The sequence below is a fragment of the Schistocerca piceifrons genome, chromosome 7, assembly GCF_021461385.2.
Source record: "Schistocerca piceifrons isolate TAMUIC-IGC-003096 chromosome 7, iqSchPice1.1, whole genome shotgun sequence".
NCBI lineage: Eukaryota > Metazoa > Arthropoda > Insecta > Orthoptera > Acrididae > Schistocerca > Schistocerca piceifrons.
In genome coordinates this window covers 480,966,973-480,982,228 of record NC_060144.1, presented here as the reverse complement: position 1 = coordinate 480,982,228, position 15,256 = coordinate 480,966,973, and the positions used below count along the sequence as shown (strand labels likewise).

The window sequence follows — 15,256 nt, the reverse complement described above, 5'->3', positions numbered from 1 at the left end:
GTGTAGTAATGCTGGAATTCAAATAGTACTTTAAGTGTGATAAGCCTTAAATTCTTTACTGCTCTTAGCTGATATCTGGAGTTCTTGAAATTGTGGCAGTGGTCTTGTTAGAACAGTTGACCCTACTTTTCTTGTAGTTAATTTCTGAGATAGCCTGAAAAAGGTGTAAAGAGAGATAGTGTCCCTCTCTCTCTCTCTCTCTCTCTCTCTCTCTCAGATCTAGTCTTTTTTTCTGACCAGTTTTTGCAAAGGACTCTTGATATTAGGTATATTAACCTGCAGATGGATGATACGGACATATTCTCTACATCTACATCTATACTCCGTAAGCCACCTGACGGTGTGTGGAGGAGGGTACTTTGAGTACCTCTATCGGTTCTCCCTTCTATTCCAGTCTCGTATTGTTCGTGGAAAAAAAGATTGTTGGTATGCCTCTGTGTGGGCTCTAATCTCTCTGATTTTATCCTCATGGCCTCTTCGTGAGATATACGTAGGAGGGAGCAATATACTGCTTGACTCCTCAGTGAAGGTATGTTCTCGAAACTTCAATAAAAGCCCGTACCGAGCTACTGAGCGTCTCTCTTGCAAAGTCTTCCACTGGGGTCTAGCTATCATCTCAGTAACACTTTCGCGATTACTAAATGATCCTGTAATGAAGTGCGCTGCTCTCCTTTGGATCTTCTCTATCTCTTCTATCAACCCTACCTGGTACGGATCCCACACCGATGAGCAGTCTTCAAGCAGTGGGCGAACAAGTGTACTGTAACCTACTTCCTTTGTTTTCAGACTGCATTTCCTTAGGATTCTTCCAATGAATCTCAGTCTGGCATCTGCTTTACCGACAATTAATTTTATATGGTCATTCCATTTTAGATCACCCCTAATGCCTACTCCCAGATAATTTATGGGATTAACTGCATACTGATACTGCATAAGTCCGGCAAGGATGTCTGTGGGAGGAACAAGGCCAATATTGCAGGCTGGTCACATGAGCTTCCACAACAGGCCAAATATAAGGACTGCCAGCAGCAGTCTCCCTCTCATTTGCTGTTACCCAAATCACCTCTACGAGTGGACTTCGCAATGCTGACTGTTTATTGCGTGTTTAGTGCGACAGGGCATGAACTTGCAGTTTCCACGCCCTCCTGCCTCCAAGTAACTTTAATTACAAAATATGTGTTACCTGGCTATGCCACTTTACTCATACTCTGGAACAATCTCTGAATAACTTCAATAATGGCTCAGATGCAGATTTTTTGCTTGGTTTACTGACTAATTGACTATTTACATTGTTGTTACAGAATATGTGGCTAAAATGACAGCACTGATATAAGTGACTTTGGACAGTCCAAACGTATCTGCACGAGTTTGTTAGTTGTATAAAAAAATCTATTATTCTACAGTATGGTGAGGTTAGTGTCACAACCCTATCTCCTGTATCAAATTGCTTCACAGCTTCCTTTTACAAACTACACAACAAATAGGCAATTAAAATATAGAAACTCTAATTACTGACACATGTAAGATACCACTGAACAATATTTTACCTTTACAGCGCTCACAGTCAATCCAGCAGAAGTCGTGCCAACACCAGTTGTAAGAACGGAACGAGGACACACTTTAGCAGCAAATCTTAATAGATGTGATTTGCCTGTACCAGGATCTCCCACAAGTAAGAGGTGAGATTCACCTCTAACTCTGCATCCAGATTTGTCCACACGTTGGACTCCACCACACAATACTACCGCAACTGCCAACTTGACAATGTATAGCCCAAACACCTGTTCATTTGAGATGCATTATAAAAATTAATACCAGTTACAATCTAAATACTGGTTCCAAATTGTTGCTCAAATAAAAAATAAGTTGTTATGCATAAAAGTGACTAATGTTCAATAACCAAAGAAATTAACTTCGTAGTAAAATTTATACAACTACTACAAGCTTTTTTTGAACAACTACAATAATAACAGAGCTCAAGTGCCTAACTACAAAACACCTTCCATTTCACAATTTTGAGCAGACAATTAAATCTTATAATTATAACACACATTTCCATGTTTTCAGTTATAACAATTCTTCCATTTTTCTGAACAATGTTTGATGAATAACAAAAGCATTTCTATTAAATATTCTTGACAGTGACAGCTATATCATCAGTGTCCAGTCAATGACCTCGTCTGGAACTATCACTCACAGCACTAGGATATCGTTACAGTATTTTTTGCAAATAGGGTATGGTTCCAGAAGAGAACAGTAGAGACAAGAGAAGAGTATCAGGCAAGCAAGAAAGAAAGAAGCAAAAAGAGTGGTGTCGGAGGAAAGAAGAAAGTGGATGGAACAGTGGACCAGAATGATGGAGGAGGATAGTGAAGGTTCAAAAAGGTGTTGTATGGGATGATTAAAAGTAAGAGGAAGAACGGTATGACAGATTATGCTCAAATTGTGAACAAAAGTGGACAAATAGAAAAAGACCTTACATGGGGAGAAGTGGAAGAGGCATTCGGCAAGTGGCATTCGGCAGGTCTGGATGAGCTAAGTGTAGAGATGGTGAGAGCAGCAGGAGAGGTGGGTATACAATGGCTATATCGAGTAATGAAAATTGTGTGGAGACAGAAGATGATCCCAGAAGGTTGGAAGAATAGTCCCAATCTTCAAGAAGGGAAATAGAAAAGAGTGCAAGAACTATTGGGGGATAACACTGACGAATCATTGTGCAGGGCAAAATTAGAAGGAAGAATGAGAGAACAGCAACAAGGTTTCTGAACAGGAAGGTCCACAGTGGATCTTATTTTTGCTGTAAGACAACTGCAAGAACAGCACTATGAATATGGAATAGATCTACTAATGACCTTCCTGGACACTGAAAAAGCGAATGATAGTGTAAGTAGAAGCAAAGTGAGGAAAGCCTTGGAGAACAGAGGAGTAGCAAAACAGATTATTTGGAGGATAAGGGAAGTGTGAGCTGTGTGAAAGTGGGAGGAGAGATACCAGCTTGGATTTAACAGAGGAATGGCTTGAGGCAGGGAAGTGCACTTTCACCATTACTCTTCACTGTAGTGATGGATGATATAATTAGTACAGTAGTACAAGTAATTGGTGAAAGGAAGATGAAAGCTGTGATATTTGCAGATGATCTGATGATATGGGGAATAAGGAGGAGGAAGTACAAGAGTAGTTGGACATATGGGAACAAACAGTACAAGAATATGGGATGAAATTTAATATAAGTAAGAGTGAGATGATTATCACAACAAGAAAGAAGGTGAGTGGAACAAAGGGACTAACAATTGGTGAGGAACGACTGAGGAGAGCGGGTGGAGAGTTTCAAGTACCTAGGAAGCCTCATACACAAAGATGAAAAAAAGGACAGAGAAATAAACGAGCAGGGAAGAAAAGCAGAAGTATTTTGGAAGAGTGTCAGAAACCTGATATGGAGTAAGGATGTACCCCAAATCAGTAAATGGGTTATATACCAGTCATACTATGTCCCAATCCTGAAATATGCATCAGAAACCTGGGTTATGAAAGGAAGAGAGAAAAGCAAAGTAAAGGGTTATGAAAGGAAGAGAGAGAAGCAAAGTACAAGCTAGTGAGATGAAATTCTTGAGAAAGAGTACTGGAGTGACATAGACAGACAGGTTAAGAAATGAGATGATCAGAGAGTTAATGAAGGTGGAACCATTACAGGAGGAGATAGAGAAATCAAGGCTGAGGTGATATGGACATGTTAAGAGAATGGAGGAGAAGAGGATACGCAGGAGGATACAAGAGATGAAACTGGAAGGAAAGAGACCAAGAGAAAGACCGAGAGACAGATGGCTGAAAGGAGTAAAGGAATGCACCCAGAAGAAAGGAGAAGACTGGACAAAGGTGAAGACAGAGAGATGGCGGCAAGACAGAAGACGATGGAGAGGCCTATGTTCCATGCATACCCAGCCAGAGGCTGGAAACTGTCCAAGATGATGATGATGAGTAGAATAATGAACCTAACTGGAAATCCAGTAACAGGGTGATTAAAAAGAAGTGTCACATAATCCTACAGGAGGTAGTTTTGGTTAAAACTAGAAGAAAAGTACAAAAACCATTATCTATTGAGACGTGGGCCAATCTGTCATCTTTTTCTTCATCTGCCTCCTACATAAAAGCAGACCCTATAAGCAACGATACATGTGGTTCCCACGCATCCTGAACACCATTCAGGCCTCCTCCACACTGAGTCACACTATCTTTCACAGACACCTGACTCCATTCATATTGCATCATATGCGTAGGTCACTTGCTCCTGTAACATCTGCACACTGTCAATAGGTCAGAAATCCACAAAATCCAGGTTCTGTGAACAGGGAAGCCACGCTACTGGATGTCCTCAAACAACGTTTTACTGGTGAAATGTTGAAAATGGAGAGGTACCCTGTCATACATAAACCACATCATTGTCTTTATTCAATGGTAACATTCTGTAATAACCTCCACAACTGCTTGAAGGTCTGCATCTGCACACATGTGCATATTGTGGTAATTTACTATGCCATATCTTTTGAGTCCTGTTCCGTCTGTAAATAAAATGTATGCTGTGAAGTCCAGATCTTCAACAACCCTTATCTCAACATGTATTGGTTTTCTGACATATCATTATATGAACTTTTCTTCCAGTTTTCAAACAATGGGAATCCCAGGATGGAACGTAACAATATTATGATAAAGAAAGTTACTACTCATCATATAACGGAGATGCTGAGTCACAGACAGGCACAACAAAAAGACTGTCACAAACAAAGCTTTCGGCCAGTACGGTCTTCATCAAAAATAGACTGGGTGAGGGTAGGAGGAGGCTGTGGTGGGGAGGGGGAGGGATAGTAGGGCTATGGTGGCAGACAGTGAAGTGCAGCTGGAGAGCGCACATGGGTGAGGTGGAGAGAGGGTATGGCAGCCATGTGGAGGGAAAGTTCCCACCTGCACAATTCAGAAAAGCTGGTGTTGGTGAGAAGGATCCATATGGCACAGGCTGAAATGAAGGATGTCATGTTCGGCAGCATGTTCAGCAACAGGGTGGTCCACTTTTTTCTTGGCCACAGTTTGTCAGTGGTCATTCGTGCAGACAGACAGCTTGTTGGTTGTCATGACCACATAGAATGCAGCACAGTGATTGCAGCTTAGCTTGTAGATCACATGTCTGGTTTCACAGGTAGCCCTGCCTTTGATGGGATAGGTGACAAATGTGACCAGGATGGTGGTGGTGGTGGTGGTGGGAGGATATATGGGACAGGTCTTGGATCTAGGTCTATTACAGGGGTATGAGACATGAGGTGAAGGGTTGGGAGCAGGGGTTGTGTAGGAATGGACGAGTATACTGTGTAGGTTAGGTGGATAGTGGAATACCACTGTGGGAGGGGTGGGAAGGACATTTCTCATTTCATAGCACGACGAGAGGTAGTTGAAACCCTGGTGGATAATGTAATTCAGTTGCTCCAGTCCTGGATAATATTGAGTTACGAGACGAATGCTCCTCTATGGCCGGATAGTGGGACTTTGGGAGCTGATAAGAGACTGGAAGATAAGGCATGGGAGATTTGTTTTTGTACAAGGTTGGGAGAATAATTACGGTCCGTGAAGGCTTCAGTGAGACCCTTGGTATATTTCATCACTGCAGATGCAATGACCACAGATGGCTAGGCTGTATGGAAGGGACTTCTTGGTATGGAATGTGTGGCAGCTGTCGAAGTGGAGGTATTGCTGGTGGTTAGTAGGTTTGAAATGGACGGAGGTGCTGTTGTAGGCATCTTTGAGGTAGAGGACAACGTCTAGGAAGAAGTCTTGTTGGGTTGAGTAGGACCAGGTGAAGCAAATGGGGGAGAAGTGTTGACCTTCTGGAGTAATGTGGATAGGGTGTCCTCGCCCTCGATCCAGATCACAAGTATGTAATCAGTGAATCTGAAGCAGGTGAGGGGTTTAGGATTCTGGGTGTTTAGGAAGGATTCCTCTAGATGGCCCATGAATAGGTTGGCACAGGATGGTGCCATACAGATGCCCAGAGTTGTACCCCTGATTTGTTTGTAGGTAATGCCTTCAAAGGGGAAGTAATTGTGGGTGAGGATAAAGCTGGTCATGGTGACTAGGAAAGTGGTTTTTGGTTTGGAATTCGTCAGGCATTGGGAAAGGTTGTGTTCAATAGCGGTAAGGCCATGGACACTAGGGATGTTCGTGTAAAGGGAGGTAGCATCAGCAGTGATGAGAAGGACACTGTGGTAAGGGGGCAGTAACTGTGGGGTGTCAGTGGAGGAAATAATTGGTATCTTTTATACAGGAAAGTAGGTTCTGGGTAATAGGTTGAAGGTGTTGGTCTAGGAGAGCAGAGATTCTCTCAGTGGCAGCACAGTAACAGGCCACAATGGGACGTCCTGGGTGGTTGGGTTTATGGACTTGAGGAAGTATCTAGAAGGTAGGAGTGGTAGGGGTGAGCAGAGAGATGGACTCCGAGGAGAGATTCTGGGATGGGCCTAAGGATTTGAGGAGCGACTGGAGATCCTGCTGGGTTTCTGGAATGGGGTCACTGTGGCAAGGTTTGTAGGTGGATGTATCTGACAGCTGGTGGAGTCCTTCTGCCAAGCAACCCTTGCAGTTCAAAACAAAAGTGGTGGAGCCTTTGTCTGCAGGTAGCATTATAAGGTTGGGATCAGTTTTTAGATTGTGGACTGTGGTTCTTTCTGTTGATGTAAAGTTAGTCTACATGTTGACAGATTTGGGGAATGATGGTGAGACAAGGTTTGAGGTTAAGATTTGGGGGCAGTGGGGGTGGACCACGGTTGGATTGAGGAGTAAACTGATTAGGCAGGGTTCAACATTGGTCTTTGGTTGAGTCTGATTGGTAGGGTAAGTGACCAGGAGAGGGAGAGGGAGAGGGAGAGGGAGAGGGAGAGGGAGAGGGAGAGGGAGAGGGAGAGGGAGAGGGAGAGGGAGAGGGAGAGGGAGAGGGAGAGGGAGAGGGAGAGGGAGAGGGAGAGGGAGAGGGAGAGGGAGGGAAGGTCTTTAACAAGTCCTGCATGACTGAATTTGGGAGTGGGGCAAAAGTTGAGGCCTTTGGAAAGGACTGATATTTCTGTGCGGCTAAGGTTCATGACTGTATTTTGGGTCTGTTTAGCTTCTGGATTGTGTGTAGTGGTGGGAAGGAGTTTTAGGAGGGTGAGGTAAATGTAGTAGGTTTGCGAGATAGGGCTGGGTTCGGCTGTTTCGAGGGAAGAGACCAGACAGTGAGGTCGTCGCTCTCATTGCATTATGGAAGGACGGGGAAGGAAGTTGGCCATGCACTTTCAGAGGAACCATCCCGGCATTTGCCTGTTGCGATTTAGGGAAATCGCGGAAAACCTAAATCAGGATGGCCGGACGCGTGCGAGATAGTGTTTGTCAGGTATGAGGGGACATGGAGGAGGTTTGGAGGTTGTTGGAAAGGTGGTGGACAGTGGTACTCCAAAACAGGAGTAGGAAGTGAGCAGGGTAGAGAGCTTTTTGAGGACCAATACTACATCCTGTTGTAATGTGTATCACTATTTTTCAAACATGTTGTATACACTTCACAAATGTTCTATGTTGGATTCTCTTTTCTCATTCCTCAGCATTCTCCTCCTCTTTACTTTTGACTACCCATGTACTTGACACTTCATAGTGGTAGCACTGAGGCTACAGGAAAGTGTGCCAAATGTACGACATTGCTCTCATACATAAAGTGTATGAAAAAGGAAAGTGTGCCAAATATACGACATTGCTCTCATACATAAGGTGTATGAAAAAGGAAAGTGTGCCAAATATACGACATTGCTCTCATACATAAAGTGTATGAAAAAGGAAAACAGAACTCAAATTATCATCAAATCCTGTTTTATTTGTGCCAATTACAATAAAAATGTATTGCATTAAAAATGTTAAGAGAAAAAAGCTGTCTTACCTGTGGGCAAATGGAAGCCAGTATTAAATTTCTGCCTACAAGTGGCTCACGAGCATGTTCCTCCCAGAATTTTGAAAACATATCATGTGTTTCCTGTGTTATCAAAACTGATGAAGCTTGTTCATTGCACACTTCCAAGTAATTGCCTTTAAGCACTAGCTCAATATCACACCGATTTCCACCATTTATACTGCGCCATCTTCTCAGTACAGTACCACTAAAATTTGTTTGGTGGTACAATGAAACAGAAATGTATGTTTCTTAAGTGCCTTCTAAATATAATCTGTCTAACTAAACACTACAAAATTAACAGAAAAAAATAGATGAAGAAAAAGAAGAAGAAGAAGCAGAAGCAGAATAAAGAAACAAGCTATGAAATATAAGAGAAATGAAACTGTGTCCATGAGGTCTTTTGTGGTGGGCTATTTGTATAAAGATAATATAGATCATCATATCACCAAAATTACCTATCAGCAAAATACATTATGCCTATTTTAACAGTCCTATAACTTAGCATCACTTGATGATGTCTGGCATTCTATAAAGGTAACAGAACTATTTACGGTGTATACTTACATAAAGTTATATGTCCATGAAAACGTACCCTTTGTGGGTTTTATTAATTATGATAGAGAGGGTTCTGAACCAAGAAAGCTGGCAATGTGCAACTTTGGCAAGTGCTAATTATACAGAGCAACATTATGCAATGTGGTACAGGTCGTCACTGGGCTCGGCAACTGACTTGTAAGATTTATTCTTAAAAGCAATACAACTGCAGTGTTTCAATCAATTTATGGACATTTAATAAAAAAATTCCTTTATTAACTATGGAAAAAAATAAAAGAAAAAGAAAGATGGAAAGCAACCATGGAGTTGTAGGTTAAACTGAGAAACAGAGATAATTCAGTTGCCTTACCAGACTTTTATTAAATCCTGCATGCATTAATTTTTTGAAGAAGATTGCACACACACACACACACACACACACACACACACACACACACACAGTCAATGTTCCAATAAAAGAACAGTTTTTGAACCCTAATCCTTTCACAGTTCTGTGGTGATGTGATTTGTAAGTTACCAATGTAGCGTGAGCTAACATTTACTTACGTTTTAATAACCATTCTTTTCAACAAACTTACAGTGTTCCTACGTGTTGCCATCTCTCTGAAGAGCAAATTCTTATTACGGTAGTTTAAGAATGGACACACACGTCAATGACACATTCCTAGTGCAACCCCATGAAAAGGATAAATTGCTGGAGCAGACAGAGTATCTCAAATCCATTCATGGGAATATTAGGTTTATCTTGGAATGGAAAGAGAAAGGGATATATTAGTTTCTCTGAGGGAGGAATTCTGTGTACTGTAAGTACATCCATGCAGATTTATACTTGAAGGCGTCCAACTGCACCCCTCCTTCAAAGACTGTGAGTGTCGTTATAACTTCATTTCACACGGCTTAAGCAGTGTCTGACAATGACAGCTCCCAGGATGACCTAGTAAGCCTAGGGGCTGTATTCAGGGGAAGGAGGAGCAATGGATTCTCTTATCAGATTAAGAAAGCTCTATAAATCAGAACCAACCACAGGAAGAGGAAAGAGATGATGTGAATCTACAGATTTCCTTCAGTATATTAGGAACTTCTCTAAAAATATTACTACAATCACAAAGCAACATCATGTAAAAGTGATCTTTCACCAAACTGATAATATGCCAACTCTTCTGGGTACTGTGAAGGATGATCTCCTTCTACAAAAGGTGGAAATACATAAATTCTGTGCCACTGTGGTAAAAATTATACAGCACAAACCACAGCTAATTTACAATAATGATGTACTGAGCATCATTGCTACATAGCCTCTACAACAGAACAAATATGTGACATCTGAACATTTTATTTCCAATGTCCATTTCATGGATTATGACAACATTCAGGTATTGGCCACATCATCCTTTTGGGATTCTGTGGTCAAAGAAACAGTGAAAATATGGCTGGCAGGCAACAAGATCCCCTGGGATTAGCACTTCCACCTAGACAATTCGTGGAATCATTTAACTTTGCATCTTCCTTCCATTTCACATTTTCTCTCTAAGAGCACTTTCTGTTCAATGTTTCGTGCTTTGCAATCTTTCAACTAACATCAAACTGATTAATGAACCATATGACACAATCATCCTGTATTTGCAGCATCTCAAGCAGCTCTGTGTTTCATTATATTTAGCATTAGTAAAATTTTGTCTTTGAAGCATATTCTCTACCTGTGATTGATTCTGCCAACTGTGTTATCAGTGAAGCATGTTCATTAAGCTCCCCGGTACAAGTAGGAGTCATATGGTTTTGCTATCCCTGAATACAGGCACAATTTCATATTTAATATTCAGTCATTGACATGCCTTGAAAATAGCTGGAATAATCTCTGCTGAAATCTCGGAAGAGGATGCAAACCAGAAAAATGATGGAATATCTCTATGTATGGAGGATTACATTCATTTTATCATGAAGGTAACTGAATATCACTTGCAGTGTACATGTCTCACAGTAGCATAATGACTTTGGTTGACAATGTTAGCATGCAGAGGGTGGGGCAGTCATGAGCAAAGCATAGTGATTGTCAGTTAAGTGATAGGTAGTTCAAATCAACAAGATTGAAAATTTCAAGTGAATGCCCATTAATGAATGTTTAATAGATCTAAAATTAATTTAATTGGTAGCATGGATATCGCTACTCAGTCCTAGCTGGCAAGGGAGGCTCTTCTTTCATTGTCATGCCATAAGTTTTGTGTGTGACAAACCAGAAGTCTTCACAATGACATGTAATGTTTCCAGAATGAAATTTTCACTCTGCAGCTGAGTGTGCACTGATGTGAAACTTCCTGGCAAATTAAAATTGTGTGCTGGACCAAGACTCAAACTCGAGACCTTGCCTTTTGGGGGGCACGTGAGTCGGCCAAGCACGACTCGCGACTCGTCTTCACGGCTTTACCTCCTCCAGTACCTCATCTTCTACCTTCCAAACTTCACAGAAGCTCTCCTGCAAAATTTTCTAAACTAGCACTCCTGGAAGAAAGGATACTGTGGAGACATGGCTTAGCCACAGCCTGGGGAATGTTTCCTGAATGAAATTTTCAGCTGGAAGCTGTAAAATGAAAACTGCTGAGAGAATCATAATTTCATTGCCCATGAAAGAAGTTGTGGTCTCTATAAGATCACTGAGATCCCAGACTCACCAGTAGAGGGACATGGGAACATGCCCACATGATGACAGAGCATGCATGTGCACGCATCAGCTATTCACTGTACTCAGTCGTGCTGAAAACAGTGAAATGGATATTTCAGAATGAAAGCAAAGGGGCAAATTGCATTTTCTGAGTGTGAGAGGAATGTGGGGAATGGAAACTCATGAAAGAATGGAACATGTGTCTCCTGCAATGCTCAAGGCATGGCACAAGCAATTCAAGGAAGAACGAATCTCATTGGCTGACAATGCACAATCTGGAACCCCACACCGCATTACTGATACCATTGCACAGCAGGTAGATGCCCTTATTATTGAAGACCAGTGAGTTACAGTAGCAGCTGTTGGGTTGGGTTGTTTGGGGGAAGAGACCAAACAGCGAGGTCATCGGTCTCATTGGATTAGGGAAGGAAGTCGGCCGTGCCCTTTCAGAGAAACCATCCCAGCATTTGCCTGGAGCGATTTAGGGAAATCACGGAAAACCTAAATCAGTATGGCCGGATGCGGGATTGAACCATCGTCCTCCCGAATGCGAGTCCAGTGTGCTACCACTGCGCCACCTCGTTCGGTTTGTAGCAGCTGTTCCCCACTGTAGGTAGTCAGTGGCTGTAGTGGGCCTCAATACAGTGATGTTATGATCTCTGTAATTTCTGTGTTGTATTTTTTTAAATGCCCTGTCTCACTGAGCTTGTCTAGGGGTTCTGGTTGAGAACAGTAATCTGTGATCAGGTAATTTCATATAGTGGAGAAAACTGATCTCACAGTCCAAATCTTACATCTCTTGTAGTCTTTTAGTGCTACTCACGAATAGCTGTAACAAAGGCTACATGAACAGGACCAACAGCAAGAGGAAGTCAGGTGGATGCCACTGACATTCCATCCATTTCACACAGCGAAAGAAACTTGGTCCAACTACATCGCCTGACTGGAACAACACTTCAGGGCACAAAGAGCAACAGGTGATGTTACCCAATGTACTTTTTTATAATCTAAGGCTTATCCTCATACCTATGGATTGGTGCAAAGGCTGTTTACAGATAAACACTCATGTGCACTAGGTTGTTCGGAGGTGAAGGACAAAGTGACAGAATATTTTGAGAGTAAAATTCCAGCGGCAGGGGCACACTATAAGTTCCATAGGGCATATAAGAAACCCGGATGATCTTTCAAGAATTGGGTTGCCATGCTCCAATGTCTCACTATGGATTTAAATTCAAGTTTGAAAATCTGAACTGTAATTTTCCCTACTCCGATACAATGGTCAGGGACATGCTTATCATTCATGCATCAGATGAAGGTCTGCAGAATGACCTTACCCACTTAAATAACACAATGTTGGAAGAATGTTTATCTATTATTCAGGCTTCTGGAAAAACAAAGCAAATGCAGCAAGCTCTCAATTTGGAGGAGCCAAGATTTTTAAGATGGACTTCTATTGTGGCAAAAAGTTTTTCAGACAAGTGTAGGCAGAACAGCAAAATCTGCTAGGCTTCCAGGGATAGTTCCACTCCATCTTTTTTTTTAAAAAAAAAAAAAAAAAAAAAAAAAAAAAAAAAAAAAAAAAGGGGGGGGGGGGGGGGCAGCACAAGGCAAAGGGTTGTCTGCAGAAGCAACATCGCACTGTAAAGTACTCTACTTGTAAGGGTGACATTGACTACATGCAGGATGACTGTGAAAGTAGCATTTATAGTATTATTTTTCTAGGTACCATAGCAGTTTTGAATGATGCTGGACTCAAAGGATGAAATGCACAATTTCAAGTTCATATAGGTTCCTCTAAAGCTATTATAAATAGCGTTATTTATGACTTTATTGGCTCTCCACAGTTGATCAAATTTAAAGGACCTATGATGAGTTTACAGAGGTCAGTCAACTCAAATCAAAGGTCACCGTGTAGTGACTGCCCAGTATATAAACAAATGTGTGGAGGCACTGCAACTGGTGATGTAATCTCGTGCAGCTGTCAACATAATGGAACTGAATTTTTTTCTACAACTTGAGTTCATAGTTAAAGATTAGGAGATTAGCGCTCAAGATCCTGCTGACAAAGAGGTCATTAGAGATGGAGCACAAGCTCGGACTGTTGAAAGATTGGGAAAGAAATTGGCCAAGCCTTTGCGAAGGAACTATCCCGGCATTTGCCTCAAGCAATTTAGGATGGCTGGATGCGGGTTTGAAATATTGTCCTCCTGAATGCAAGTCCAGTGTGCTAACCACTGAGCTATCTCGTTCAGTTATAGTTCAAGATTCAGCTAAACGAATCCACATCAGGGATGAGAATGTGGAAGGTACACAACCCTATGCCTGATACCAAACTACACTGCTGAAATTTTACTTTCCTCGGCCTGACGCAACAGAACCGTGGAGCTGGCTCCACCTAGACTACACTGGATGATTTCTGGGGGTAACTGCCTTATTCTAGTGGGAGGCCACACTAGCTATACCTATGTTGTCAGGTTGGGCAATAGAGGTGCACCCCAAATGGTATACTCCCTGAAACAGATCTTCAGATTGGGAGGTCTCCCAACAACTATTGCTGTAGATAATCGTACCTAGCTTAGTACTCAAGAATTTGAGTCTCTCTGCATGGCTCATGTGATTCAGCATGTTTCTTTCTTCTTACAGAAGCTCTCCCCACAAGGATCCCACCGAGACATTGCATGTAAGGGAGATGATGATCCTTCTGTCCCTCATACACCTCATCTATGGAGTTCATCATTGCAGCTGGCTTTGGAAGCAAAAAATGGCATTGTGAAGGCAATGCCACAGTCTCCTATTCTGAGATCTGGTACGGAAAGAAGGTGCGGTATCCTGCGGCTGTGGTCTGTCACCTGGGAAACACAATGTAAGTCATACAGACTGCAAAAGGTGATACAAGACGCAAACATGTGGATCAGCTTCAGCAACACGTTGATACTTTTTCTCCTTCCAGGGAGCCATAGCCCTGTTTCAGTTTCACGTAAGACAACACTTCTGTTCTGGAAGGTGAAAAGGGGGAGAGAGAACCACAGCAGCACAGTAGCGCCAATGCCGTGCTACCACCAGAACCAATAGACTCAGAGCCCAGCATGGGCAGCACAGAGGACACTCACCCACTAACCACTGGCAGCTGAAGAAGAAATTTCACCTCTCTCACTTGGGGGGCGGGGGGGGGGGGGGGGGGGGGGCGAAATGTCCCACATTGCAACCACTGCTGGGTAGTCTGCCCATCCAACAGGGTAGCAGGTGATTAGACCTGCATCAAAGCAAATCCAGGACAGTGATACTTTGCTGGTCTTCCACAGAGGCTGCTAACAGCAGCCACACTACTTTGTGCATCTTCGTCATGTGCACCAATCGTGCAGAGTGATGACATCACTTTGCCTGAGAAGCCAATGAGCAGACACTTGATATCACTTGGTGCCCATAACAAATTCCATAGATTCGAGTATCAAAACACACGGTTATTTAACAGGCATCCCAGCAAGTTAGCAGCAGTCTTGTCTGAAATCGGCAGTCTACAGTCTTCACCTGAAGTCTTCACTCCACGGGCATCGAAACCACTGCAGCCACAACCAGTCAACAGCATCAGTAAAGAACTTAGCAGCAGACAGTGTTTACTTCTGGAGAACGACCATCACATTTATTGGCATAGTCTCAACCAGAATAGATTTAAATTCTTTTTGTACTTGGAATGGATGTTATGGTTTCATGAGCATAATAAAAGTGTGTCAATTAACAAACTGCCTGTTGGCTTCTGTCAAGTGTTCTTCAGTCTACATTTGTTTGATGAGTTTCCTGATGTTTTGCCAGCATGAGTGGCTGGCATTATCAAAGCTTCATCCTCTATTGTTGGTGGTGGACTGGAATTGAGCTCACAGCCCCAGATTATATGGGTGTGCCAACATCCAAGGGCTTTCCCACGGTTATTTACGGTGCGGTTTTCCCTTTGCTACCTGCATTGGTCATTTGCTGCAACACGGGAATCCAGGTCCCATTCACCACAAGGCTTTCTTCTTTCTTGTTGAAGCTACTGTCATGTTTATGTATTTTTATAGCTCAGGTAGTAAGGGGAGAACCGCACTGGAAACCAC

General features: G+C 42.4%; 1 protein-coding gene across 2 annotated transcripts in view; it reads right to left on the bottom strand.

Annotated features, from left to right (window-relative positions):
- The window catches only part of LOC124709124 (DNA helicase MCM9-like), a 172,146-nt gene that overhangs the window by 87,277 nt on the left and 69,613 nt on the right, over nucleotides 1-15,256 (bottom strand). For both annotated transcript variants that reach the window (XM_047240782.1, XM_047240783.1), the window contains 2 exons: nucleotides 7,943-8,159; nucleotides 1,548-1,781 (listed from right to left, as the gene is read on the bottom strand). In XM_047240782.1, the coding sequence (XP_047096738.1) occupies nucleotides 1,548-1,781; nucleotides 7,943-8,159 (451 nt within the window). The remainder of the gene's footprint in view (nucleotides 1-1,547; nucleotides 1,782-7,942; nucleotides 8,160-15,256) is intronic.